The 26,524-nt window shown below is 40.6% G+C and overlaps 2 protein-coding genes across 8 annotated transcripts; one reads left to right on the top strand and one right to left on the bottom strand.

Annotated features, from left to right (window-relative positions):
• Nucleotides 1-3,492: 3,492 nt before the first annotated feature.
• On the bottom strand, nucleotides 3,493-8,617 carry RWDD2B (RWD domain containing 2B). Of its 5 annotated transcripts, none has more exons than XR_014525410.1 (5): nucleotides 8,496-8,617; nucleotides 6,530-6,758; nucleotides 6,380-6,447; nucleotides 4,666-6,047; nucleotides 3,493-4,262 (listed from the first exon to the last, which is right to left on the bottom strand). XR_014525410.1 is itself a non-coding variant. In XM_083500388.1 (5 exons), exons 2-5 carry the CDS (start codon nucleotides 6,734-6,736, stop codon nucleotides 3,768-3,770), a joined length of 873 nt encoding a protein of 290 aa, XP_083356514.1. In that variant the 5' UTR covers nucleotides 6,737-6,758; nucleotides 8,496-8,617; the 3' UTR covers nucleotides 3,493-3,767. The 5 variants fall into 5 exon arrangements, 3 of the variants coding, with proteins under 3 accessions (XP_083356514.1, XP_083356515.1, XP_083356516.1); XR_014525411.1 differs by having other exon boundaries at nucleotides 3,493-4,002; nucleotides 5,320-6,047; XM_083500388.1 differs by having other exon boundaries at nucleotides 3,493-4,002; nucleotides 5,685-6,047.
• On the top strand, nucleotides 8,308-25,788 carry USP16 (ubiquitin specific peptidase 16). 3 transcript variants are annotated; one of them, XM_083500348.1, is made up of 18 exons: nucleotides 8,308-8,380; nucleotides 12,882-12,984; nucleotides 14,288-14,469; nucleotides 14,663-14,766; nucleotides 15,734-15,837; nucleotides 16,074-16,258; nucleotides 16,694-16,789; nucleotides 17,358-17,488; nucleotides 18,180-18,267; nucleotides 18,686-18,764; nucleotides 19,383-19,474; nucleotides 20,014-20,067; nucleotides 21,076-21,252; nucleotides 22,341-23,016; nucleotides 23,618-23,712; nucleotides 23,966-24,052; nucleotides 25,361-25,517; nucleotides 25,616-25,788. In XM_083500348.1, the coding sequence occupies exons 2-18, from the start codon at nucleotides 12,924-12,926 to the stop codon at nucleotides 25,738-25,740; spliced, it is 2,493 nt and encodes an 830-aa protein (XP_083356474.1). In that variant the 5' UTR covers nucleotides 8,308-8,380; nucleotides 12,882-12,923; the 3' UTR covers nucleotides 25,741-25,788. The 3 variants fall into 3 exon arrangements, with proteins under 3 accessions (XP_083356474.1, XP_083356473.1, XP_083356475.1); XM_083500347.1 differs by lacking the exon at nucleotides 8,308-8,380 and adding an exon at nucleotides 8,844-8,983; XM_083500349.1 differs by lacking the exon at nucleotides 8,308-8,380 and adding an exon at nucleotides 8,978-10,891.
• The last annotated feature ends 736 nt before the right edge of the window (nucleotides 25,789-26,524 follow it).

The following is a 26,524-nucleotide window of genomic DNA, read 5'->3' as shown; positions in this document are numbered from 1 at the left end:
TCCGAGTTTTTTGTGGTGCAGGCAGTGCCCCTGGGAATGATGTGTGATTTGATGGTGAGTTTGGGGTGGCCCAATGCAAAAAGAGTGAGGATCCATGAGGATCCGTGCTTTAAAACCACGTTTTTGGGCCATGGAGTGGCCAGGAAGCCGTGGATCCGAGTTTTTTTGTGGTGTAGGCTGTGCCCCTGGGAATGATGTGTGATTTGACGGTGAGTTTGGGGTGGCCCAATGCAAAAAGCGTGAGGATCCATGAGGATCCGTGCTTCGGAACCACGTTTTTGGGCCATGGAGTGGCCAGGAAGCCGTGGATCCGAGTTTTTTCTGGTGCAGGCTGTGCCCCTGGACATGATGTGTGATTTGACGGTGAGTTTGGGGTGGCCCAATGCAAAAAGCGTGAGGATCCATGAGGATCCGTGCTTCGGAACCACGTTTTTGGGCCTTGGAGTGGCAAGGAAGCCGTGGATCCGAGTTTTCTGTGGTGCAGGCGCTGCCCCTGGACATGGTATGTGATTTGACGGTGAGTTTGGGTTGGCCCAATGCAAAAAGCATGAGGACCCATGAGGATCCGTGCTTCAAAACCACGTTTTTGGGCCACGGTATGGTCAGGAAGCCTTGGATCCGTGATTTTTGTGGTGCAGGCTGTGCCTCTGGACATGATGTGTGATTTGACGGTGAGTTTGGGGTGGCCCGATGCAAAAAGCGTGAGGATCCATGAGGATCCGTGCTTCAAAACCATGTTTTTGGGCCACTGTATGGTCAGAAAGCCGTGGATCCGTGATTTTTGTGGTGCAGGCTGTGCCCCTGGACATGATGTGTGATTTGATGGTGAGTTTGGGGTGGCCCGATGCAAAAAGCGTGAGGATCCATGAAGATCCGTTCTTGAAAACCACGTTTTTGGGCCACGGTTTCGCCAGGAAGCCGTGGATCCGTGATTTTTGTGGTGGATGCTGTGCCCATGGCCATGATGTTTGATCTGATGGTGACTTTGGGTTGATCTAGTGCAAAAATCATAAGGATTCATGAGGATCCGTGCTTCGGAACCACGTTTTTGGGCCAGGGCGTGGTCAGGCAGGCGTGGATCTGAGTTTTTTGTGGTGTAGGCTGTGCCCCTGGCTATGATGTGTGATTTGACGGTGAGTTTGGGTTGGTCCAATGCAAAAAGTGTGAGGATCCATGAGGATCTGTTCTTGAAAACCACGTTTGGGCCATGGTATGGCCAGGAAGCCATGGATCCGTGATTTCTGTGGTGGATGTTGTGCCCCTGGACATGATGTGTAATTTGAAAGTGAGTTTGGGCTGATCTAGTGCAAAAATCATGAGGATTCATGAGGATCCGTGTTTTTTAACCATGTTTTTGCGCCATTGCGGCACCACGAAACAGTGGATGCGTGATTTTTTTGGTTCCTCCTACAGACTAAGATGTGGTCTACAGAAGCATGGTGTTTTTATTTTGTTTCAATATAAAAATCATATGAATTCATGAGGATCCGTGCCTCGGATCCATGTTTTTATGGTACTGCAGCGCGGCAAAGTGTTGGATCCACGTTTTTTATAGTCCAGTTTGTAGGCGTGCCTTCTAGGTGTGATTTGACACTGCATTTGTTGGAATTATTTTTTAAAAAGTGGAGGATCCATGAGGATCCGTGTAGATCCGCCTTTTATGCAGACCCCGTGTAAGCTTAAACAAACTACATAGCTTAGGGCCCCACTCTCTTGGGGGCCCCCAAAAAAAATTAAAGGAAAAAAAACCTGGATGTACATTTCCAAAATATAAGATAAAAAACAAATAAAATAAAACCTACATACAGCAATAGTGGCAAATGGCTTTAGATACCTGTCAGGTCCATAAATTACCATATAGCATATATTCAACACACACACAAAAATAACAATTTGTTGTTGACAAAGGACAGCTGGTCATATAAAGGGCCCCATTACCTTCAGTAGCTTAGGGCCTCATCAGACCTAAATCTGGCCCTGCCTGTACCTTTGGGCTCTGCAGCAGAATCAAGACTATGGGGTTTACACATTTTGGTCCGCAATCTGCTCACCAAGAATAATTGTGCTGTTCTTTTTTGTTGTTGTTAAAAAAAAGTCATTTTCACAGCCACAGGCAGGGTTCAGTCTCACGTAGATTCCTCTGATATCCCACTCAGACCATATATGTCAACTCCTAGGGGCCAAGGTTCCTTCGGTTCCCCACCCCACCCCACATTGATGGACATTACCATTCAAACAGTGTGCATGTCCCGTGTCTAGTGATCGATTGTGAAGGGCAGGGCTTACCTCCCCGCCCGGCCCCCACATTTCATTCAAGTTGGCACCCCTGCCTCAGACACTTCATGTGTGCCCTGATAAATAGGGCTTTTAAAAAACAAGTGATCTTAGTAGCATACATGGAATCTGACAGGAGGAATTTTTTCCAGTTTAGGATTAGGATAGTGTTCAAATTATGTACTGGAGAACTCGGGGGCTCATTGGGGGTAGTTCAATGGGGGATCTGTAAGGTGGATCTTTCCCTGAAAGCCTGCTCATTGCTAATTATTTTCCCTGTAACATGCCGCTGTAGGATACTGGATGCTTAAAAGTTGTACTATAGGTACAACAGTGACAACAATGACAACAGTGAGGCCTTAGACTCCTGACCTACAGATGTTCTACATATAAGCATATGCTCAGGAACTTCCAAGTTTCACAGAAGATGGAAACATAAAGCATAATGGCTGAAATACCTTCTATAGGATTAGGGATAGCCATCATATATTTGACATAAGCTTTTATATTTTACAACTCTATCATATTCCTCCTACTTACTTTTTTCCAAACCACCTTATCATTTTGGTTGCTCTTTTCTCCACCTTTTCAGCTCCATAGTATCCTTTCTGAGATGTGGCAACTAAAACAGTACATAGTATGCCAACTGAGGTCGCACAATAGATTTATATAAATGCATAATAATATTGGCAGTGTTATTTTCAATCCCTTTTCTAACGATCTCTAAAAAGGAATTCACCTTTTTCATAGCTGCCACACATTGGGTTGACATGTGTTGCCACCAGAGTGACAGCCAGCTGTAAGAGGTGTAGCAGACCTGTCATAAAGGTTTTGCCTATCTATGAGTAACACAAGCACAACCTACCTACCTACACAATTTTGCTACCCCTAAAGTGGAAACATGATGATGGAGTTAACCTTGCAAGTGGGTTATGTGAAAAAATAGCTGTCTTTTGTGATGTGCAGACAAGAACAGATAGAAGTTCATACCTGAAAAATGCTGTGTAGCAAAACTAGCTGTAGTTTTATCAAAGCCTATTTATTTCAACGAGTTTCTTAATTCTGCAAAGATTCTACATAGATATCTGAGATTATGGGAATTATTTAGATGAATAGATCAACTGTGTTGCTTTTATTGTTTGTCATTAGCATTAAAATGTTATCTTAAATTAAAATCAAACTTGTTTGGACATTCATAATTTATCAGATGTAAATAAGTAAAGTTCTTAGTATTTATTTATTTTTTTAAAAGTAAAAACATAGGACAAGACCCAACATTACACCAGTGGATATGATTGGATTTTCTCCTGCCAACCCACTCCCCAAAATATTCCAGAAGGTCCCACAACACATTTGGGATGAAAAGGGGAGGGGAGGAGGTACAAGTCCTGTTGTCATAAACAGAAGCGGGACACCACAATTACATGTCACCCACAGAGGACTGCTAAAGTTTAATTTAAGTGTTCCATGTGATTTTTCCACCTCTTGATGATCTATTGTCCTTCAACTCCAAAGTACAGTTGAAAAATATCACCACATCCACTGTCAAGTAAAAAATGATACAATTGTCCCAAATCCATGTGATTTCCTCTGGCACCATGTGCATCAAATATTTTTTCTTCAAAAGCAAAAAACTTCTTTTGTTTTCCCATTTCAGCTTCAGTCTCTTCTAAGCAAATGTCTTCTCTGTGACGTATTAAAATTCTCTGCCATGATAATCTTCTGATTCTAAATTCAAGGAGAGAATCACAAATTTAGAAAACACAATAAGCCCTACCAACTAAAATTACTTCTGACTTCGTCCTGTTGAGGCCAATGGAATTTATTAGTCACAAATCCTAGTGTTTTCAATAGAACTTAAGACATGGGCTAATATATTCTGAAACTGTAAAAGGAACAATATTACAAAAATGTGACAAACCTTTCTTTATATATTCTTAGAAGCAAAGTGTTGCATTTATTACATCACAGTATCCATTACAATACTCCTAAATCTGTTTTCTATTATATCCTATTATAATGACAGTGGGTAACTTATATAAATTACAGGGGAAACCCTCCTAGGCACTTATAGAGTTGGAAGAGACCACAAGGTTTATCTAGCCCAATCTACTGCAATGCAGGAATCTTTCGCCAAATGTGGGGTGGGGCTTGAACCAACTCTACCAACTTTAATATATTTATATATAACCCCTTACTAAATAAATAGATTCTAATGGACGGTCAGCCTCCTTGCCACTGAGGGGACTATGATTTGAAAAGAGCCTATTTTCAGTATTCACATTCCATGTTAGTGGTTGAGGTGATGAATATTCTCTCTTGAAAGAAAGAGGTTGTGAGAAACAGAATGAAGTCACTGGTGAAGACTAGAAGCCATTTACTAGTTTATACAGTGGTACCTCAGGTTAAGTACTTAATTCGTTCTGGAGGTCCGTTCTTAACCTGAAACTGTTCTTAATCTGAAGCACCACTTTAGCTAATGGCATGGGCCTCCTGCTGCTGCTGTGCAGCCAGAGCACAATTTCTGTTCTCATCCTGAAGCAAAGTTCTTAACCTGAGGTACTATTTCTGGGTTAGCGGAGTCTGTAACCTGAAGCGTATATAACCTGAAGCATATGTAACCCGAGGTACCACTGTAGTTCCTGAGCATACTTATACTGCCTTCCTCGCAATGCCACCAGAAAGATTTTGGCAACAAAAAGAGGCCTGAACCATGGCTTGAAAGTTTCTTCTGACATTAAGATCTTGGACTGCAACTATGTCTGGTCTCAAGACATACAGTAAATGGAATTCATACAATTCCTATATTGTTACTGATTTAAGGTCACACCCACATTGTGCATTTAAAACAGATGGCTTCCTCCAAGGAATCATGGGAACTGTAGCGTGTTAAGGGTGCTGGGAATTGTAGCCCTCTGGGTGGTAAACTACAGTTGCCATGTTTAAGTCATGTCTTTTAAATTTGTGAATTTAAATACGGTACCCTCCAGATCTTGTAGACTACAACTCCCAGCACCCTTTAGTGACCATCGTATTTCTACAAACCTTTGAAAACCTGTATTCAATGCCTTGGTCACCCCCATGCGGCTCTACATCTCTTGCCTCTACTTCATAAGTTTTCTCAGTTTCTTCTGCCAACAGAGAGCTTTCCATCATGTTTTCCTTGGTGATGAAACAGTCACTGACAATCTCATCATGCCATCCCTCTTCTGTGAGGTATGCGCACACAGGATCAAGCAACTGCCTAATCACAGTGCTAAATTATGGTGCTGTAAAGTATAACTGGCAGAATAAGCACAGGAAGGATTCTGAATATACAGTGACAAATATTGGTTTCAGGAATTTATGACTGAAGTAAACCACCAAAAGGTAGCAACTCAAGAATGCAAGATATAAAGTGGAGAACAAACCTTGCCCAAAACTCCTCACACAGGCTCTGCTGGCCCTCTACACAAATGATACCTGGTTTCCCAGGCATGCTAAATCCAGACAGAGAGAGTTCCTTAGCCCAATCAACTATATTCTTTCTTTTGTGCTTGTTATAAATGTGGTGGCTGTAAATCCATAGTCTAGTGAAAACATTATCTGACTTCTGAATACTTGATTTCATCATGCTGTAAGATGAGGGATCTCTGCTGATGTAAGCAGTGCCATGTTCTTTAATCCATTCTCTTGCACTTAATATGCAGACTTCACCAGCACAATGTGTCTTCAAGTAGGTTATAAGATCTGTGTTCAGCTGTACCTGCTGTGATCGGCTTATAGATGGAGATCTAAAGGGGGAGAAATGATGGCATTGTTTAGAATACAAATGAAAGGATTTAAAAAATGGAAAAATCTAGTTTTCCTTAATTATTGGGAATGCTCTGGGGTGACCTTAGGCTCACACAATCTCCTTCCCTTTCTTTCTTCTTTGTGTGTGAGGGATAAAGTTTAAAGATTCCATTTGTTTTTTTTGGGGGGGGATACATCCCTGAATTCTCACTGCAGTCATTAGAATTATTATACTGCATATGACAGTTAAATGCAGGCTTTATGTTACAACAGAATAAACAATGCATTTCAACCTTTAAGCCACTTTTCTCTATATCAAAATATGTAGTACCTGATAGTAATTTCTGGAAGAACAGCTGGGTATTTTAATGGGAAAGCACAAAACAAAGAAAGTGGAATCTAGAAAGGAATTCAAAGAAACAGAGATTACTAAATATCTAGTCTCAAATACCATACTTCATTCAGAACGGTGATGCCTTACCTTATTTCCATCTGCAGTGTCTAATTCTAAATTCAATGTAAACTGTATTTTTGATGATGGCACTTCCAAGGTGCATCTGTCAATGTGATCCTTCAGTTCTGCTAAAGCCAGTTGATCAGTCACTTTAAATTCATCTTCATTGGGGAACATACTAGAAAGCAAATCTAATTCAGAAAGTTGTAGTTCAGCCTCTTCCAAGTTGCTCATTTTAGATATGCTTATGTGTTTCCTAAACAAGTTAGAGGGAAATAGTGTTAGTATTTGCAGCTTCTGGTGCTGTATATGGCTATATTTGATGGGACAAACACATGAAATCTTTAACTGGTTCCAGAATATTACCATTAATTTCGATGTCATTTTTCCACATTGAAGGAATTGAAACACAGATTCCCATCAACATCTATTTTATTGGCAGCCCAATAATATGCACATTCACTTCCAAATGACTGCACTGGATGGTAAATTGGCATCCCAATCCTATGCATGTTCACTGTGATAAGAGTGGTTTACAGTGCATTCCTACACACAACCCAATACTGAAGTTTAAGACAGCAAGTAGTAGTTTCCTCAAGTGGAGGGGGAGTGCAGCAAAGACCCAAGTTTCAAGTGAAAAACTACTGCCAGTAGTTACCCTACTGACTGTGGGAGGAGGCACCTTTGGATAAACTAGATTCAAAACCTTGTGGACTATGCCTCAGTTATGCCAGCAAGGAGCTAGAATAGCAAAACTCATACAGGAAAATACCACACACAAACACACACACTCATATTTTGACCTGGCCAGTTCCAAGCCAACAGGATTTGGGATGCAAGGGGCAAGCAGCTACTTTTCTGATCTCTAACCAGGACGAGGATCACTTTGATACTCCGAGATAAACTTGCATGTGACTGCAGCCTTACAGTGCAATCCTGTATATGCATATTCAGCAACAAGTCATATGGAGTTATATGAGATTTACTCCCAAGTAAGTGGATACAGGGCTACAGCCTTAGGTTCACGGATTATGGATCACTGATGAGTTTATCTTGTAGGTTATATGAGTTTCCAAAGAACAGTTAACAAAGATTTGAGGTATACATTGAAAAAATTTAGATCAGCGCCTGAAAAAGATTGCATAAGCATGGGCCACGTGGCACATGCTTATGCATGTTTCCTCAGAAGTATCTACCACATAGCCAGAGCCTTCACCCAATCAAATGTTAAATAGATATGCCTTTTGCACTAGCTGATCATTTACATTTTCACACAGCAATTCTATGCGTGTTTACTCAGAAGCAATAGTCTCCATAGCGGTGTATGTGGATTGCAACCCCAGATGTTTAAACACTCAACCCTACATTTTTTCATATTTCCAACTATCCAGGTCATCCTAAATTCGGCACTTTCGTTTCTGTGTAAGCAGGCAGTCATCAGGGCATTTCTTTCTTTCTGATTAAGGGTTGATATTCCACTGCAATCAACTGATTCATTTTAAGTAGGACTCCAATGACCCTGTTTCCATATTGTTAGATACAGATACACGGAAATATAAATCGAGCTCCACCCGATCCCAAATTAAAATATCGTGACCGCTTGCCTTTGCTGCTACCTTGTGATGGGGTGGGAGGAGGGGGAGAGAGCACGCTGGCCAAAACCACACTAAAAACCTGGATTTCTCAGCAAAGTTCCCACCTACGAGCACCCTTCCCTTCTGCCCTGGAAAGTTCACAGCGAACCCGGAAGCTGGACTCGGTGCGGCTTGTTTATCCTTCCGTTCGCTTTAGATCTGGACCACAGACTTCCTCCCAGGGAGTCCCTTCCCGGCAGCCAACGCACCGGAAGTTCCTGCTCAGCAAAGCGGCCCTTCTATGGTAAGAAATCTATGCTCGGCGAACCGTCAACCACTCACTCACTCACACACACACACACACACACACACACACACACACTTTTTTTATGCCGCTCTACAGGACTGTTGATATCCACCTCAGACGCAGAGATATGTCGCGAACCGTTTAAATCCGGGACGTTTCTTTCCGGCTAAGGAGCGCGGGCGACACCTCGGGACTCCTTCGCTCCATGCTGCGCAGTTGCTTGCTTCCCCCCCTCCCTTTGCCCTCACCGGCCGCTTCATTTACTTTCGTCTTCTTCTCAGTGACGCAACGCAGGAACGTTTTCCTATAGGCTCTGGCTTTTGTCAGTAAGGGCAGACTAGGCGGGGTTAAGGTGACGTGACCAATCAAAGCTGGGGACTGCCTCCCACCCGGCAAGTTCTGGTAGAAATTGCAGCGAAGCTCGTTTTCTGAAGGGAGAGGAGAGCTGGGCCAGTCGCGAGCTGCGTGTTTCTCCCTCGACTCTCAGACGGTGACGCGCCGCAGAGGCTGCCACGGAGCGGTGGGGACTGTTGGTCTCTCCAGGCATGCGGGGTTTTATTTGTATCCCCTTCACCAGACTTTTCGCTTAAAGGCTTGCGGGTGAGTAGTACCGTCCCTCTTAAGCCCATGTAGTCGCAAAGGAGGCGGCGGCGGCGGCAGTGTCAGGTCTGCCTTGGCTTGGCTTTCTTGGAGAGGCAGAATATTTTGCCCTTCTAACCTGAGGCTGCCAATTTCTGAAGGGCTCTGCTCCTGGGTATGAAGGGAAGGGAGGATAAGGTTTTGTGTGACTGCGCAGGAACACGAGCTGGGTCCAAGAAGTGCAGCACTCCGTATCCGGTTAAGCAAAGTGGCCAATTCTCCTGCTGGTCTTTGGTCCTGCGCCTGTTAAAGGCAGCAGGACATGCTGAAGTTTCGCAGGGGGGCTGTTTCCTTAAGATGGAAAGGCAGGCTTTGGGAAAGACAGGATTTGGCCCCGCAATAATTTGAGCGCGCTCCCTGCCATTAACGTGCGCTAAGCAAATGGCACTGGCCAAGCAAGTCACGGGGATAAGAAGTCGTCGTTGTTGTTTAGTCGTTTAGTCGTGTCCGACTCTTCGTGACCCCATGGACCAGAGCATGCCAGGCACTCCTGCCTTCCACTGCCTCCCGCAGTTTGGTCAAAAGAAGTCGTAGGGAAATGTTTTCACCTGTTTTAAGGTCTGCATGCAAGGCAGGTTAGCTATTTACAGTACAGTATTCCCAACACTTGGTTTTATTTGTGGTTTTTTATATTTCAAATTGTCTTTTTAATATTTCAAATTGTCTTTTTAAATTGTCCAGTAACACCTTATAGACCAGCTAAGTTTGTTCTGGTATAAGCTTTCGTGTACATGCACACTTCTTCAGATACACTGAAGCAGAAGTCACCAGACCCTTATACAGTCATACCTCGGGTTACAGCCACTTCAGGTTGCGTCTTTTCAGGTTGTGGACCACTGAAACCCGAAAGTACCGGAACGGGTTACTTCCGGGTTTAGGTGGTCGCAGAAGAGCCAAATGGCAACCCGTGCATGCAGAGACGCAGGTTGCGAACATGCATCCCACACAGATCACGTTCACACCCAAGCATCCACTGTATATAGTGGGAGGGTGGGGTGGGGTATTTCTCAGAAGGGTAGAAGGGGATGGGTGATTGGCTCAATGGGTATGGTAAATATGTTGACGACTGCATTTAGTCCTACAGGAAAAAGCAAGGGATAGTATGCAGATGACCAAAAATAGCTTTAGCATGTGTAATGAGACAAGAATCCAATATCTCTATTCAGACCAGGTCTCTCCATAGTTTTCAGTTTGGTAATAAGTTCTAATTCAGCAACTTCTCTTTCACGTCTATTTCTGAAATTCTTTTGTAATAAGACAGGTGCTTTGAATGTCCTGGGAGATTGAAGTGTTCTCCTACTGGTTTCTCTGTCTTGTGGTTCCTAATGTCAGTTTTATGTTCATTTATCCTTTGGCGTAGGGTTTGGCCTGTTTGTCCAATATAGAGAGCTGAAGGGCACTGCTTCTAACATTTTGTATGCCATCAAATGCCAGCAGTAACACACTTGAGACGAAACAAGTGTTTTCCTCCCTTCACAGCATCCCAGTTGCTAATAATTCAGTGGATGCAAGGGAATGAGGATGTGTCCCAAACTGCTCAATAGCCATGCTTGTGTGAGCATTTGCTTGTCTTATGTCATAAGAAAGGGCCTTAAATTTAAAACTTTATGCACTGAATTGTGTTTGACTCCTGTCAGAACGCGAGACTCTTAATCTCAGGGTCATGGGTTCAAGCCCCCTGTTGGGTTAAAAGATTCCTGCATTGCAGGGGGTTGAACTAGATTACCCTTGGGATCCCTTCCAACTCCAGAATTCTGGGAAACTAATTGAGTTAAAAGCGAGAAAGAAGCAGAAATATGGACTTACATCAGTGTAAAAGAGACTGCTCTTCCCTTTTCCAGGGGTGCTGTTTCCACCCCAGAGATTGCGGTGAGTAATAGTGCAGAAAGTTGAGCAAAGTACTCCAGGGACTTGACCAACACTGAATTTATTTTTGTAAGGAGGAGAAGCCGGAATAGGTAGACTATTTTGAAAACATGTCTAAAATTGTCACAGTAGTCATTCTTGAGTAATCCCTACAGCAGTACAATTTGATTATACTGTATTTGCAGAAAGTCTATTTGTCAGCATGTATCCCTGCTGTGCAGGCAGTCTGTGGGGATTGGAATATGAAAAGCCCTAAGCTGGTGTTCATTCATAGTTAACATACACAAAAATACATTTACCTTTCTGATTACTGTTGTGTTAATAAAAAAATAAGATTAGGATCTGAAAGCTGCTATAGGCATGGCCAGCGGATCTTTGTTGTTCAGATTATTTTTTTAAATAGTCAAAAGTTTGCTCTGTGTCCTGGCTATTCCATATTGTACACATGAAGCTAAGTCACATGTTTCTCTGGATAATTTCCAAAATAGAATGTAAGTTCTATATAATCAAGCTAACCTGTCATTTGCGCAGGGAAGCAGCAACAATAGGAGCAAAATATGTACAAGCATGTAGAATATGTGGTAGAGGTAACAACAAATCAAGACCACCAAAACCTGTACTACTGAAGTTTGTGCTGGCAAATAAACATGTTCCCTAGTATTTTCTGCTGCAGAATGTTACCTGCTTCTGAGTGTTCCCAATACAACAGAGAATACATTTTAAAGTATCTAAATCAGAGCTTTCCAAACAGTGTGTCACGACACGTTAATGTGTTGGCTGCAGTGTGTAGGTGTGTCACATGAACATTCCCTGCACTCCTCCTGGTGCTGCAAAGGGTTAGTTTAAGCTCTGGTTTGCTAGTAAAACTGAATTTCTGTGACAAGACATGATGCTTGTCCCAAAAGTGTGTCACCAACTTGAAAAGTTTGGAAAGCTCTGATCTAAATCCACACCCTTATATTGTAGCATTTTGTAGTTTAATATGTGATATCCCATCAGACTAGCTTAACCTGCTGTGCTAGAACGTGACACTTCATATTTAGCCTCTGAAATATTATCTGCTGCACTTGTATGCATGTCAGTAATTTTATTTATTACATTTATATCCTACTTTTCCCCAAAGAAGCTCAGGGCAATACACAGGGGGCTCTCACATTTTATCCTCTCAACAACACTATTGTGACAAAGAAAAAATGACTTGCCTGTGACTACCCAGAGAGCTTTAGGGTTAAGCATGGATTTGAACTCAGTATCTTTGCAGTCAAAAGTCCAATGCTATATTGTAGACTGCATGAACACTCTCATTGAGTTGCAGCCTTCCTGTACACAGTGGCACATTTAAGGGATCAAATCTTGGCTTGATAAGCCAAGATACAAATAACCTTCTGGTAACAGCTTTGTTTCTTCACAGGACAAGTAACCTACAGTTAACCATAGCTTCCAGTTATGTCCAGATTTGAAACTGGTTAGTAGCTTCTAAACAAGTCAGGATATGGAATCCAATGTCAAAAAATGGCATGCAATCAAGCAAAAAAATAATAGTTTCTCGGTTCAAGTGTAATGAGAAACTATGATTAAGTGAAGTTTCCTGAAGTGGGGGGAGCAGTGTGGCTACATGCAAGTGCCTGAAGCTCATGCATATCAGCTTCTCAAGCTGACATTTGGTTATCTGAATATGCCCAATATATTCCTAAAATGTATTCTGCTGTTAAACAAATTTGTATACAGTACTTTGTGCAAACCTTTCAGCTGGATTTTGGGCTTGCTTGGTTGCAGTGTTGCCACTTTCAACCTCAATTTCCAAGGACTGATATACAAGAAAGGAAAATATGGCTGGTGACACAAACTCTACCCCATTTGCTCCATGGCACATCATTATGTTCAGAGTTCACCATCACCTTGAGGAATTGGGTCTTGAATGTGTTCTTGTGTAGTTGCTTTTAGTTTTTTAGGTCTCCTTCAAAATTGAGAATGATATTTCTTTCTCTTTTAGGCCATAAATGTTTGATGTGAAATAAAACCTTGGAGCAGCAGCATGGGAAAAAGACGAACAAAGGGGAAAAACATGCCACCAGATGACTCACCGGATGTAGCAGGTATGCTTTGTAATTGTAATACTGTCAATCAGTTTCATAGCTGCGAGGAATAAATAGTTTATACTCTTATTTCCTTGGCAGAAATGTAATATCTCAAAGGTGTTTGTCCTAGTGCAAATCAAATAATGTAGAGAGCAACAGTATTTAAATTCATATTTAAGGGGCAATCTCATGATTTAATTTACAGTAGGCCTTGGACTTGCCAAAGGTTTGACTCCAGGGAAAGGTTTGCCCTTCTCAGTGAAATTTATGGGTTAACATTTATGTGTGCCCAACTCCTGTTGACTTCATTGCCTAGTTTTATCTGAATTGGAACAAAACATCTGACACTTAGCTTGGAACCCTGATGCTCTATGATCATAGTCATGATGAGAAGATTAAACAGCAGTGTAGCTTTACCCTCAGTATGAAATGGCATAATTACTTTTCTTCTCCTGCCTGAACCTCCCTGTGTAAAGACAGGTTTGTTGTGCTTGTGATCCCATTATTTCCGATTCTTAAATAAATAATATCCATTTATTCAGTTATTAAATCTCTTTTGATGGATATATGACAAAAATAGGACATTGGAATGGGGCTTGGGAAAGGACACAGCATTAAGACCATGTCAGAAAGAAGGCAGCGATACTGGGTTATATAAGTTCATGCAGTTAAAGGAAGAGGCAGGATTCTTTTAAAGAAAAAATGTTTTAAGAACAAATAAAACAGGTCTTGCTCAGAGAGCTATAGAGCTTTCATTTTGTACAAAAATTCACAAGCTCTGCTGGAAGCTTTAGTAGAGCAGCACCAGCAACTATTACTTCTTCTCACAGTTCTTTGGCTATACAGTGGTACCTCGGGTTACATACGCTTCAGGTTACAGACTCCGCTAACTCAGAAATAGTACCTCGGCTTAAGAACTTTACTTCAGGGTGAGAACAGAAATCGCGCAGCAGCAGCGGGAGGCCCCATTCGCTAAATTGGTGCTTCAGGTTAAGAACAGTTTAAGGTTAAGAACGTACCTCCGGAACGAATTAAGTACATAACCAGAGGTACCACTGTATGCCTTAGGTTTTTGTTCATTTATCACACCAGTGTCTCACAGTGCACCCAGGAAGCCACTGTGGCAGATGTAGAATTGTATCATTTTTGTTCTCACAACAACTCTGTGAGGTAGGTTGGGTTGCAGGACAATAATTTGCCCAAAGCCACCAGGGGAGTTGCACTGTACAGCAGAGATTTGAGTATCTCTACCCCTACACCACATTCGTTCTAAATAATGTCCCTTTTAAATTTGCCTTGCCTTATTGAAACTTCCCAATAGAACCTGTATGCAAGCACCTTCGCAAAGGATTGGAACAAGGTGGCCTGAAAAAGGTGTTGCAGAATGTGGACTGGAGCTCCTGCCAGGATTGCCGAACATCAGACAGTGAGACCCGTGAGAAATCTGAAGAGAAAGCAGAAGACGTACCTTCAATATGGTTATGCCTGAAATGTGGCCACACGGTATTTCTTTCCCTATAATATGCATACCAAGGGTGGGAAATGTATAATTGCTTTGTTTCATTAGCACTTAACAGTACTCCTTATAGTGGAACTATTCCTTATTGCAACTATTTGAAGGTTTCACTTTAAAAAGTTTAATTCAATAACTGTTGACTTGCAACCTTTATTGTATTTGCAACTGTTGCTATTCCAGGGCTGTGGCAGAGATTCTCAAGAAAAACATGCCATAAAGCATTATGAAACACCAAGATCAGATCCTCATTGTTTGGTTCTCAGTTTGGACAACTGGAGTGTGTGGTGAGTTTGTCAATATTCCAGTTAGAAGGCTACATGGTTTCCCCCCCTAAAAGTTATTGGAATTATTATGTAACCTTTTGTGCAGTGTACCTGACTTATTTTATTTACCATTTCTGTCATGCTTTGGCTGCATACTTAGTTTTCTCTCTTCCTCCTGTATGAGGGGTTCATCTTACACCATCTTCCTATAGAAACCATTATGCAGCCCTTATTCTGAATATGTGCCAGCACACATGGAGTGCAACATATAACAAAAAAGGGAATCGCTACCTAAATTCTTGTGTTGTCATACTAATTAAGCACCTGGTAATTCATCCCAAACATTCTTTCATATTTTCAGCGGCAGTAACATGGTTTATCATAAATGCTTTCTATTTTCTTGAGAGGCTTCACCGCTATAGTGATTCTGCACCCCTTTCCCATCTTGCCATAGCACTTGTGTTGTAAATTGTTTATAAATATCTCTGAAACATACACAAAATCTTATACATCAGAAATTAAGGATTAAATAATACATGATAACTAGTAGCAATAATAAAGTACTAAGATTGTGTTAATCTTGTATTGATTTATTAGGAAACAAGAACTCTGCGGCTCTGTGAGACTTATAAGTGAACTTACTAGAATTTGCTGCTAATACAGATTTAATTCCTTGATTTATACAATATATCAAGTTTAGTCTTAAAATTGCTGTATTTGTCTACTGTGCAAAATTGTTTGTCATAGACAACAGCTTCTGAGAACTTAATAGCTGGACATTTTTTGGTAAAGAAATGCAAAATTCTAGCTGATTATATATATATATATATATATATATGGATCGGATAACCACTTTCATATCATATGTGAATACAAATTTAGTTTGAAATGTATCTACATCATGATATGCACTTTATTTTGAAGCCAGCTGCACTGGGCTTCTGGGTGTTTTTTATTTATTTATCTTTTCTCCTTTTTGTGGACGCAGGTGCTATTTGTGTGACAACGATGTGCCATACAATAGTAATGGTCAATTGGGCCAGCTTGTGGACTATGTTAGAAAACAAGCACATGTGAACATGCAGAATACAGGTAAGTTCTGACATCATTGGGATGTGCCTACTGATTTAGAAATTGATGGGTTCTTTGCTCACTGTCACCTTCCAGACTAGAATGTACTAGAAATGTCAATTTACCTTTGTTATCTGTAGCAATGAATAGACCCTAGGAGGTCTAGCTTTTCTCTGAGTAGTATTAGTAATTGCTGCATCCTAACATCTCTCGGTTTATTGCATTTTGAAACACAAAATGAATTGTTTTTATTTCAGCATCAAAAGAAGAAAACAAGCCATTGGAAAACAAAAAAATAAAGGACCACCGAAATGAGGAAGAGAGGGAGAAAAAAGAGATATTGATGAAGGACAACAAACTTCATTTAAATGGCAATGCAGAAGTGACGGTGAAGGGCCTCAGTAACCTGGGGAATACCTGTTTCTTTAATGCAGTTCTGCAGGTATGATGGAGATTCCTAGCAATTCCTAGATTCCTCATCTCACCCAACCCCCATTTGTGCTGAAGTAGCAACAGGAGCTTCATTGCTTACCAGCTCTGTTTCTTGACTAATATCAAGTTGCAAGCTCTTATCTTTTAAATCCCTGTATAGCCAGTATGATGAAATGTATTATCCTGAATGCATTTGTCTGATTGCTGGGGAACAAAACCTCTTAGGGTAGGCTTTGTCCTGAATGCCAATAGCGTGAATTGGACAAGTGGGAAAATTTTTGTGGGAAAATGATTGTCATTTTTCTTGCTGACAATCATGTTCGCTGCCTTTATTTGAATAAATTGTGGTCTCAAAAGGATTTTGGACATAAGGAAATAAGTTTCTAGGTATGACTGTGAGTTCCCAAATGTGTTAATCATTGACTCTAAAAAAATTTCCCTGCAGAACCTATCACAAACACCAGTTCTGAGAGAACTGCTAAAGGAGGTTAAAATGCCGGACTTGGCAGTTACACTTGAACCACCAGAATTCTCCATTACGGTATGTTAGCTGTTGTTTTATGGTGTAATAAAAATTTTAAGAGGTGGATTTAAGCAAGCTTTACCAAAAAGCCTGTGCCTGAATTTTGGGGATGGCCAGGTCACTTGACGCAGTGGCCTGCTTCAGATGCAATGGCTTTGTGCTATATGAATAAGCCCCAGGCTCATTTACCACCTCATCCTGCTCCTGTGTTATAATGCTGAAGATATCAGAAGCTTTCATTTCAGTTTCTAGCTAACCACAGTTGAGCATCATGTCCAAGCCTGAACAGATGTGTTTAGCCTTAATTAGTTTCAGAAAGCAAACCCATGATAGCTGCTTTTCAACCCCTTGACCCATGTCCCAGGCATTTTCTTTCCTCATGGTTCCCTAACCCTCATGACTAGCTGTGTGAAGGAGAGGGGCAGAAATTCCCATTGTGTGGCAATTCTTTTGCTAGTGCTGTGCTGGATACAGGCTACAAAAATACACACACATTTTGCTGAGGGCAATCCAGATGTTTTTCTATATCGCTTCAAATGAATGAATGGCAAATTACTTCTTAATGTTCTCTTTGTGTGGTGTTCAGGAACCCATGATAGTTACACTTGATCAGCCAAGACCTCTTACACTAGCCATGTGTCAGTTTCTGACAGAAATGCAAGAGACTAAAAAAGGAACTGTGACCCCCAAAGAACTCTTCTCTCAGATCTGTAAAAAGTGAGTATCTGCCTGAGTTGTAATGTTAATATTGAAAAGCTTATATAAAACGGTGAATTGCATATATTGGTTGGTCTATAGAGCAATTTGATTGGGTTAAGGCATTTTAAGTTGTATTTCTTCCTGTACATCATGAGATGTTAGCGTTGTCTTATAAAAACTTGAAGCTGAATACAGGGTTCATGTCCACATGTCTCCGTTTCAGTCATGATTAGTTTATGCCACAATGACCAAGAAAAGGCCTACAGATTATGGTTTGCTGGGAATAAAACAAATCACAACCCCAGGTTTGGACATAACCCCAAGCCAGGGATCATGACTTGTTCCCCCACCCATGATTGGGAGGAGCAAAGCAACCAGGATCACGACATTCATGGTAAACCATTACCAAGGCCAGTGGTATCGATTTCTAATTAGACATTCAAAGGATTATGCTGTACATTTATTTAAGAAAATGACATGTTTGATCTTTATGATGACTGCCAAAATTATGTAAGGAACAATAAAATGAAACAAGGAAGTTTCTTTTTTATAACTTCCTAGAATAATGTAAAAAACAAAAGATCTGTTAAATGATGTGAGCCTTTGTTTTTCCCTACCAAGTTATTTTCCCACTTTTAAAATGTTTCTATGTCCTTACTGTAATATTTTGAATTTAAATCTTCATCCTTTATGTTGTTATATTTAACAGAGCTATACGATTTAAAGGTTATCAACAGCAAGACAGCCAGGAACTGCTTCGCTATTTATTAGATGGGATGCGGACAGAAGAAATCCAAGTAAGTATCTAGTACAGAATGTCTGCAGCCTGGAACTCCCTTTCCTCTTAGTGCACAAAGAGCATTGAGGAGAATGGTGGGGCAGAACAAAGGTTACCACTGCTGCTTACTGGGAAAGGTGTCTATGCTTAATTCTGAGTAAATATGCATGAAATTGGGCTGTCACAGAATCAGAAATGTGAAAAAATATGTGTATATTAATTATAATGGAGAGTATTTATTTCATGACACCTTTCAGTATTGGCAAATGTGCCCATAGGCCCCAAACGCTTGGAAACCCCTGCTTTATAATACCAGAATATGTAGAGTAGCTATCTGTTTCTACTGTTAAGGTGGTAGTTAAACTTGATGTTTAGTAGAATAAACAACAACAAAAATGTTTAGCTTTGTTACAATTTACAATTATATATATTTCTAGCGTATTTCTGCTGGAATTTTTAAGGCACTCAATAATTCTACTGATAAAGAAAATGAAGAACTAAAAAAGAAAATCAAAGGTAATAACTTCTATCAGTTCCTCACCTTGGGCATTGTTTCTTTATTACTTTTGGTATCCAAAGAGTTACATATGAAACATGTGCATACTCTGCCCTATCACAACCACAGAAAAAGGCTGCTGAGGATTCTCCAGAAAAGGATGTGATAAGTGCCAGGGGAAATTATTGGGGAAATTAATTTTCTTCCTGCCTTATGTGCATGCAGAGGTGCCTTCCACTCACACCAGATCCTTGTTGATAAATAAATAACTGAAAGTTGCATCAAAATTGCTTGGCAGTCGAAAGCACTTTCAAAAGTGGGTTGTGATATGGGGAAGTGGGGCTGTTTCATGTGTTTAATAATTCCAGTGGACATGAGCATATGCTTTGGATCTTTTTGGATTTCAACCCATCTATTCACTGGAGAAAAACAATAATTAATATATAGAATGTTCACCGTACCATTGGGAACTATTATTCAACTCCATGTCACTTCTCCTTTCCTAAGGAGCTATAATGTCTTCATGATGCTCATTGGTTGGGAGTGGGGCTATCATCTTGTTCAACTCAGTGTAGCTCTTAATACATTAACATCCTCAAATTAAGATAAAGTTTTAATGCTTTCTCTTAATATTTCAGAGTATGAAAAGGGAAAGGTGACACTGAGCTTTGTGGACCGTATTTTTGGTGGAGAATTAACAAGCACAATCATGTGTGAGGAGTGCCAAACTGTAAGTGGCTTTCCTTTTTGATATAACCTAAATAGCTTATAAATTTGGTGGCAAGCAGAATGACACAAGGGCTCTCTTTGCTGTTGCTGATTTGAGATTTCTATAATGACCTACATCCCAGACACTACCTTTGATGGGGGAATGAAGTGTATCCTATAGTTCTACAAGTGTTCTTGCAGAATTGGAAATCGTAAAAGCTGGAGGAGCTGCTGTATAAGATTTCCAGTCACCTATTGGCTTTTACTTGTAATTCCAAAAAAATGTTGGTATTTACATTCAGGTGAAAGAATAGAGCGATAATAGCAGCCCAGTCTGCTTTTGTATCTCGCTTTCCTACTTTCAAGAATGGGACTTCTTATCCTTCTTTGGCACCTAATCTTAGCTTTAAGCACTCTCTCTCACTCACAGCACTGGGATCCCCCACCCCTTGAAGCTGGGGATTATTTTTCAATAAACTTATTTTCACATAACTGAAGATATAATGGTTGTTGTTAAACTCAGGCAATTTTTCTAATACTATGATAAAATGTGTATTTCAGATTTCGTTAGTACACGAGTCATTCCTTGATTTGTCACTCCCTGTCTTAAATGAGGTAAGAGCAGATTGCTTTTGTTTTTAGGCTGTTGTGCTCATGGAATGACTTCGTTTGTGCATCAAAACTTCCCTTCCCTCTGTTTCCCCCACATGCTTCCCACAACTCCCCCAGCCCTCCAGAGCAGATGGTGGGGGGTTCAGCGAGAGGAGTGGGAGGAGAACTTCAATTGTTCAAACAGAAGTCATTCTACAGTTGGTATCCTTGTGCTCACAGAAGAGCTTTTGATCTAGTAGACATCTTTGTTAAAAGAAGAGGAAGGGAAGCAATTTTTGCCAATTCCTCCTCCAGCCCCAAGAATCCCCTGAAAATCATTTCCAAAAAGCAGGAGACCCTCCAGAACAGCATGGAAGATAGCATAGGATTGCAGAAGAGAGAATAATATGAAATTGATTTCCATCTTCTGTCAGTAGCAGAGGCATCCACTGAATGAAAGTTCTGCATATATGAGGAGGGGGGTTTCTGATTCCCCCCACCCATCAGCATAGGTGCTGTGTACTTCAATTTTTTTAGGGAGGGTGGGACAGTGAAGTGTGCAGTAAGAGAATTTCCAAAATCAGGCATGCAGCTGTACAAATTTATATGTGTACTACCATTTATTACATTTTATGGGTGCTTGCCCTCAAGCCCATCACTTATATGGGGTTCCTAAAAAGCTAATGGAGTAAACCATTCCTCCCTGCTAAAACAGCAGGGACGCGGATCCTTTACCCCTCAAGAAATTGTCCAACTCCCATAAGCCCAGCTGGTGGTCAGAAATGTAGTCCAACAACATCGGCAGCAGTGCTTGGCATGCTGGTTTCTCCTGCCTTCATCAGTGAGATAGTATGTAAAGGAAAGCCCTACCCATTGTTCTTAAATTTGTTACGAACAGTAGAAATATCCAGCTGAATATTCCCTTTTCCCCCATCCTGTTTTCCTTTGTTCATTTGATGTGCCAGTCTCAACCCAAATATTGGGGTTGACGTCCCACCATGTCTCTGAACTGTTTATCGCTTTCTTTTTAAGGGTGGCAAGAAAAAACCCAATAATAATAATAATGTTAGAAAGATGCAGGAAAAAGAGATTGAAGATGATGAAGACAACACAGGGAATGATTGTTATTTCAAGGAGAGAGAGGAGACTCCTGGTACAAGTAAGCATCTCCTGAAAAAGGCAAAGAAAATGGCCAAAAAGCAATCAAAGGTTAGTATAGTAGCAAAGCAGAAAGCAGTTCTGTACACTTACCTCTTATATACGGATGGTTGAAGAGTTGCTACTAGTACTGCTCTGAGCATTATAGGGTGTTGGTAGGGGAGTTAAGAAAGCCCCCCCCCCCCCGCCCACATTCTCCTACTCTTGTGCAGCTAGCTGCTTACTCCTGTTTTACACAGCCTTTGTTTTTCTCCCATCTCCTGCTGTTTGCGCATCTGTTTAACTTGTAAAGACTTCGTCACTGCAGAATCACATGACAGTCGCGGATCACCTAACAATCATATTATGCTGCAATGTAGCCATATAACTGATAGTGAACACAGGCCTCTTACTGCTCTTATTCTTAATAGAATAGAAGGTATGCATCCCTGTTGCCCAGGCATTAAGGCCAGTGCTCTATCTTGCCAGATTGCACTGGCTGTTTCATTGCTCATCTGGACTGTGTAGCAACATTTTCACCCCAGTCCAGTTTTTAAAGTTGAGCATAGTTTTATGTGACTAAATGCATATATTTGTACTGCATTACTTTCCGATAGGCATCCCCATCCACATTCTGTATCTGCTAACCAAGTGTTGAGAGAGCATTGGCATTATTCTAGCCAACATGGCAAATTGTCAAGGAGATTGCTAATTTGTAAAATGGTGGAATATCTGCTTTTAAAACAGCAGTGAGGACCACCCTTGTTCAGCTTCCATTAGCATTGGCCAGAATGGCCAGTGATGAGGGATGATGGGGGGGGGGGGCGGTGTAGCCAAGCATTAGTAGAGCCACAGGTTCCCATCCCTGCCTTAGGTGCTTCCTTCCCACAAATTGTTGTAAATCCCTTATTTTTACCTGTTGTTTTAAGTTCCTTTGGCTGAACTACCAAACTATTTCATCTACACCAGATCATGGTTTGTCCTTAAGTTTGAAGATAGCCTTACTGTTTACAGCTCGTAAGAGCATCTATATGTAAATTAACTTGGAAGTTCTGTTTATACCAAACTTAAATGCCGTATCATTTTATATATCTCTGTGCAGCACAAATTAGGATAACTGTCCTTTTGGTACCCTTAATTTCTTGTATTTCCTTTGACAGAACCAACGCCGCCAGCAAAAAATGCAAGAAAAGGTAATCCCACTAACAGATATCTGTGCCACTGAAAAAACGGAAGGTGATCATGATTGCAGCAGTGAAACTGTACGAAATGATTCTGAGGGTTCTAGCCTAAAACAAGACGAGGAGTCATGTAACCCATGTGAAGAGCAGTGCCTGGATCAGAAAGAGAGTATGAATGAGCAAGAGGGAACATCTGAAGTACAGAATGCTGAAGTACAGAATGAAAATACAGGAAGTTCTGACCAAGAGGCAAACAATGAAGCCACAATGGCTGTTACCACAGAAGGCTTGGTTTCTGCTGTACAGTGTATTAATAAACGTGACAATCTGCCTGCCAAACACGATAGTCTTGATGAAGATGAGGATATTGCCAACGGCTTTAACAAATTAGCTTTGGATGAAGAGCCTAGTGACGATTCAGAAAGCTTGAATGATCTTCACGATTCTGAGACAAAAATGTATGAAGTAGTAAATGAGGATCCAGAAACAGCATTTTGTACCCTTGCAAACAGAGAAGCTATGAACACAGAAGAAGGTTCAGTGCTTCATTGCTTATATCAGTTCACTCATAATGAGAAACTTTGTGAGAACAATAAACTGCTGTGTGATGTATGCACACAGAGGCAAGTTTGTGGACCAAAGACCTCTGGAAAAAGTATGCTCTTAAATATTTTCTTACCATGTCAGCCTAGCATATATGACTTCACAGGGAGCAGGGAGGGAAGTTGGAAGTGTGTGTATAGCTGTTATAAAGGCATAGACAACTGCATGTAGTAGTGTCCTAAGTAGAGAATTGGAGATAGTCGTTTAGAGTGAGTATACAATTTGGCTGAAGTTGTATTTTTGAAAACTAATCACATAGTGACAAAACTGAATGGGAGTAGCAGTTTTGATATTTGTTTATTCAAAAACAGTTGTTTTCCAGATGTTTTGGACCACAGTTCCCAAGCTTCCAGCTTGGACTGATGGGAGCTGTAGTCAAAAACATCTTCAAGGTACAAAGTTGGTAAAGGCTGGTATACATTAATTTGTTTGTATTTTGAGTGTTACAAATTTATAAAGGTCATTGTGAAAAGCTCTATTAAGCATGAGCTCAGAATTGGAGTAGCATAAATTGAGCTCTTTTCAGTCAAAGCAGTCAAAGTTTTAGCATGCCTGAAGTCTCAAATCATGTGATCCGTTATATTGCATTAGAACAATTCCATGACGGCATTCTTTAAAATCTAATAAATCATTTTTTTTCTTTTGTTCTGCAGATGTCAAGAAACATGTATACACTAATGCCAAAAAACAAATGCTTATTTCTCTCGCTCCTCCAATTCTAACGCTTCATTTAAAAAGATTTCAACAGGTATAAATGTTTCTGTAAAATAAGTTTTAAGTCCTTGCCTTCATCACTGTAAGCAGCATTGCTAACAGGAAAATGCTTGAGAGAGAAACTGGGAAAATTCTTATTGCCATATTACAAGTATATTTGAGCTATAAAAGAAATAATTTAAATTTATAAGAATTCTTGTCTTGAAGATCAGTAGCTTTGTTCTTAAATCACTAGATTGTGTCATTTTTATGCATTTTATTTGCCACTGTCTCTGCTATCCTTCTAGACTGGATATAATCTCCAAAAAGTGAACAAGCACATAAAATTTCCTGAAGTAATGGACTTGGCTCCTTTCTGCTCAGTTAAGTGCAAGGTAAGCAAAGAGAAAGTCTATTTAAATTTCCACCATTTTTCTCATGCAGAAGAACAGCTTTAAAAAGTCAGCCACACAAGTTTAACTTGTGCACATAAAATCTTGTGTGTATCCAGTAAAGAGATGCTTACTATGTGTATGTATTCAAAACCTGATAGCAGCCTGTGCTTTTCATATATCTGAGCCTACCTTTCTACAGAACTTTCTCCCTCCTTCCAATCCCAAATATCCATTTGTTTCTTGAAGCATCCCAGTGGAAACAGCCATCATTGTCTCAAACTCAGTACATCAAAGACCCAACCTCTTTCCTCTGAAACCCACCCCTCATAATTTCTGGCTTCTGCCTTCCCTTGAGTGCCCCAGTGTGGCCTTAAAGTAAGCAGCCTAATGTGATGAGGATGACTGGTTTGGAATAACCATATTTCTCTTCTGGCCATCATGCTGTCCTGGGAAATGCTGTCTCTTTTTTTCTATGTGAGCTCTATGAAAACAAGTTATTCTAGTTCCCCCATATACTAGATAGCCCATAGACACTGCTTTTGGGGTAAGATGATCCCCTGGTATTCCCTCAGTCCTGGACCACTAGGCTTCTATCAGCACCTAAAATAAACACTTTGCCCTGTTCAAATACATGCTACTGAACATTCTTAGGGCTCACCCACACCACTTTGTTTTTGATAGCCAGGCTGCTCACAAACATGTCATGGCCTAACTATACTGGCTACCAATTAGTTTCTGGGCCTAATTCAAATTGCTGGTTTTGACCTATGAAGTCTAAAGGGGCTCAGGGCTGCACTATATCAGACTGCCTCTCCCCACGTGAACCAACCTAAGCCCTACGCTCTCACCTGAGGCTCTTTTCTCTGTGGGTGATAACACATGCCTTTGCAGTGGTGCCCGCTTTGTCCAAGGAGGTATGCTTAGCATCATCACTCCTTTTTTAGGTGCCAGGCAAAAATATGGGTTATTCACCTAGGCTTTTGATTGTAATTTTAGTGGGGTGGGATCTATTTAGATATGATTTGTTTATTTTGGGCTGTTTTATCCTTTAATTTTTAGTCTCATTCTTAGCCAAATTGTTTTATTATTCACCTTTTTCTATGTTTTTGTTTGAAATGCTCCTTTTATTAATAGATAAATGCTGTCCCTTATGGTGTGTCTCCTGTTTAATTGTTTAATTAGCTGAGCTTAGTTATAATGAAAAGATAATTGTATACTAGTGCGGAAGAATGACCAAACGTTACGATTTTTGCTGATGCATTATAAAATCAACCTTCTTGAAGTATTTTGGATATATTGTTTTCACAGAATGTTGTAGAGGGCAGTTCAAGAGTATTGTACTCTTTGTATGGTATTGTTGAACATAGTGGCACTATGAGATCTGGTCACTATACTGCCTATGTGAAGACGAGAGCTACTAACAACCAACTTTCTGATCTTGTCCTCCATGGCAAGATTGGACAAAGTAAGTAGCACCAGTGTTTTTACCCTAGATGACTAATGTAAAATTACTTTCTTGCTAAATTACTGGAATTTAATGACACACCTCCTTTTTCTGTTCAGCTTCAGAGACTGAATCATCCAAAGGACAATGGTTTCATATTAGTGATACACATGTGCAAGCAGTGCCTCTAGCCAAAGTGCTGAATTCACAAGCATATCTTCTATTCTATGAAAGACTACTGTAAATGAGGCATTTTCTTTTACAGCTGATTTGAAACCAAGGAAAGTTGCACACACACAAAAAAAGCTATCATGTTCAATTAACCTGATCCTCAATCTACACTGGTTTTGTCTTACCCACATCTGAACAGAACTTACATGCTTTTAAATAAAAAATAAATGTTTTATCTAACATGACTTTAAATGTGACATTTTTACCTCTTTCACAAACATTCTAGTGCTAAATGGATGCAGAAGTAGGGCTCTTGTTCTCTTAAAAGTAGGCGCAACTTTTTGCCGAGGGCCACATGTAACTAAGGCTATTAATACACATGCACCCATTTACTTCCCAACAGCAACACAGAAGTGTTGGAGGAATCGGGAGCAGTGGAAGTTAAAAGGTGCTCTTAATGTCCCTGTACTAGGTGTAGGAACATGTTTTTTGCCTACCTGTGCCTTAAAGGCTTAGACCGCAATACAGATGTCTTCTAATGCAACTCGGGAATGTGCCAAATGAAATTACCTATTCCGCTTGTTGAAACATGATGACTTGTAGCCACTAGGAGAGAGGAACATAACTGGCCATGGATATGTTTTCTATGAAGGGTGGTGGCATGATGTATATAGTATTTGTGGAGCCTAGAAGAGAAACCAATTTGCAGCAATTCCTTGTGGGGGAAAAAATGCTTGGCTTAATTGGCAGTCTAGTCTCATTACTCCACATGGGTAACAGAAAATAGATTTACCCCACATAGGATCAGAACCTAAGCAGGAGCAACGTGGGCTTAGATAGATGAGAACAGCAAACAA

The sequence above is a fragment of the Podarcis liolepis genome, assembly GCF_965112155.1.
Source record: "Podarcis liolepis genome assembly, chromosome: 4".
Classification (NCBI taxonomy): domain Eukaryota; kingdom Metazoa; phylum Chordata; class Lepidosauria; order Squamata; family Lacertidae; genus Podarcis; species Podarcis liolepis.
This window is presented reverse-complemented; position numbering and strand designations above follow the sequence as displayed.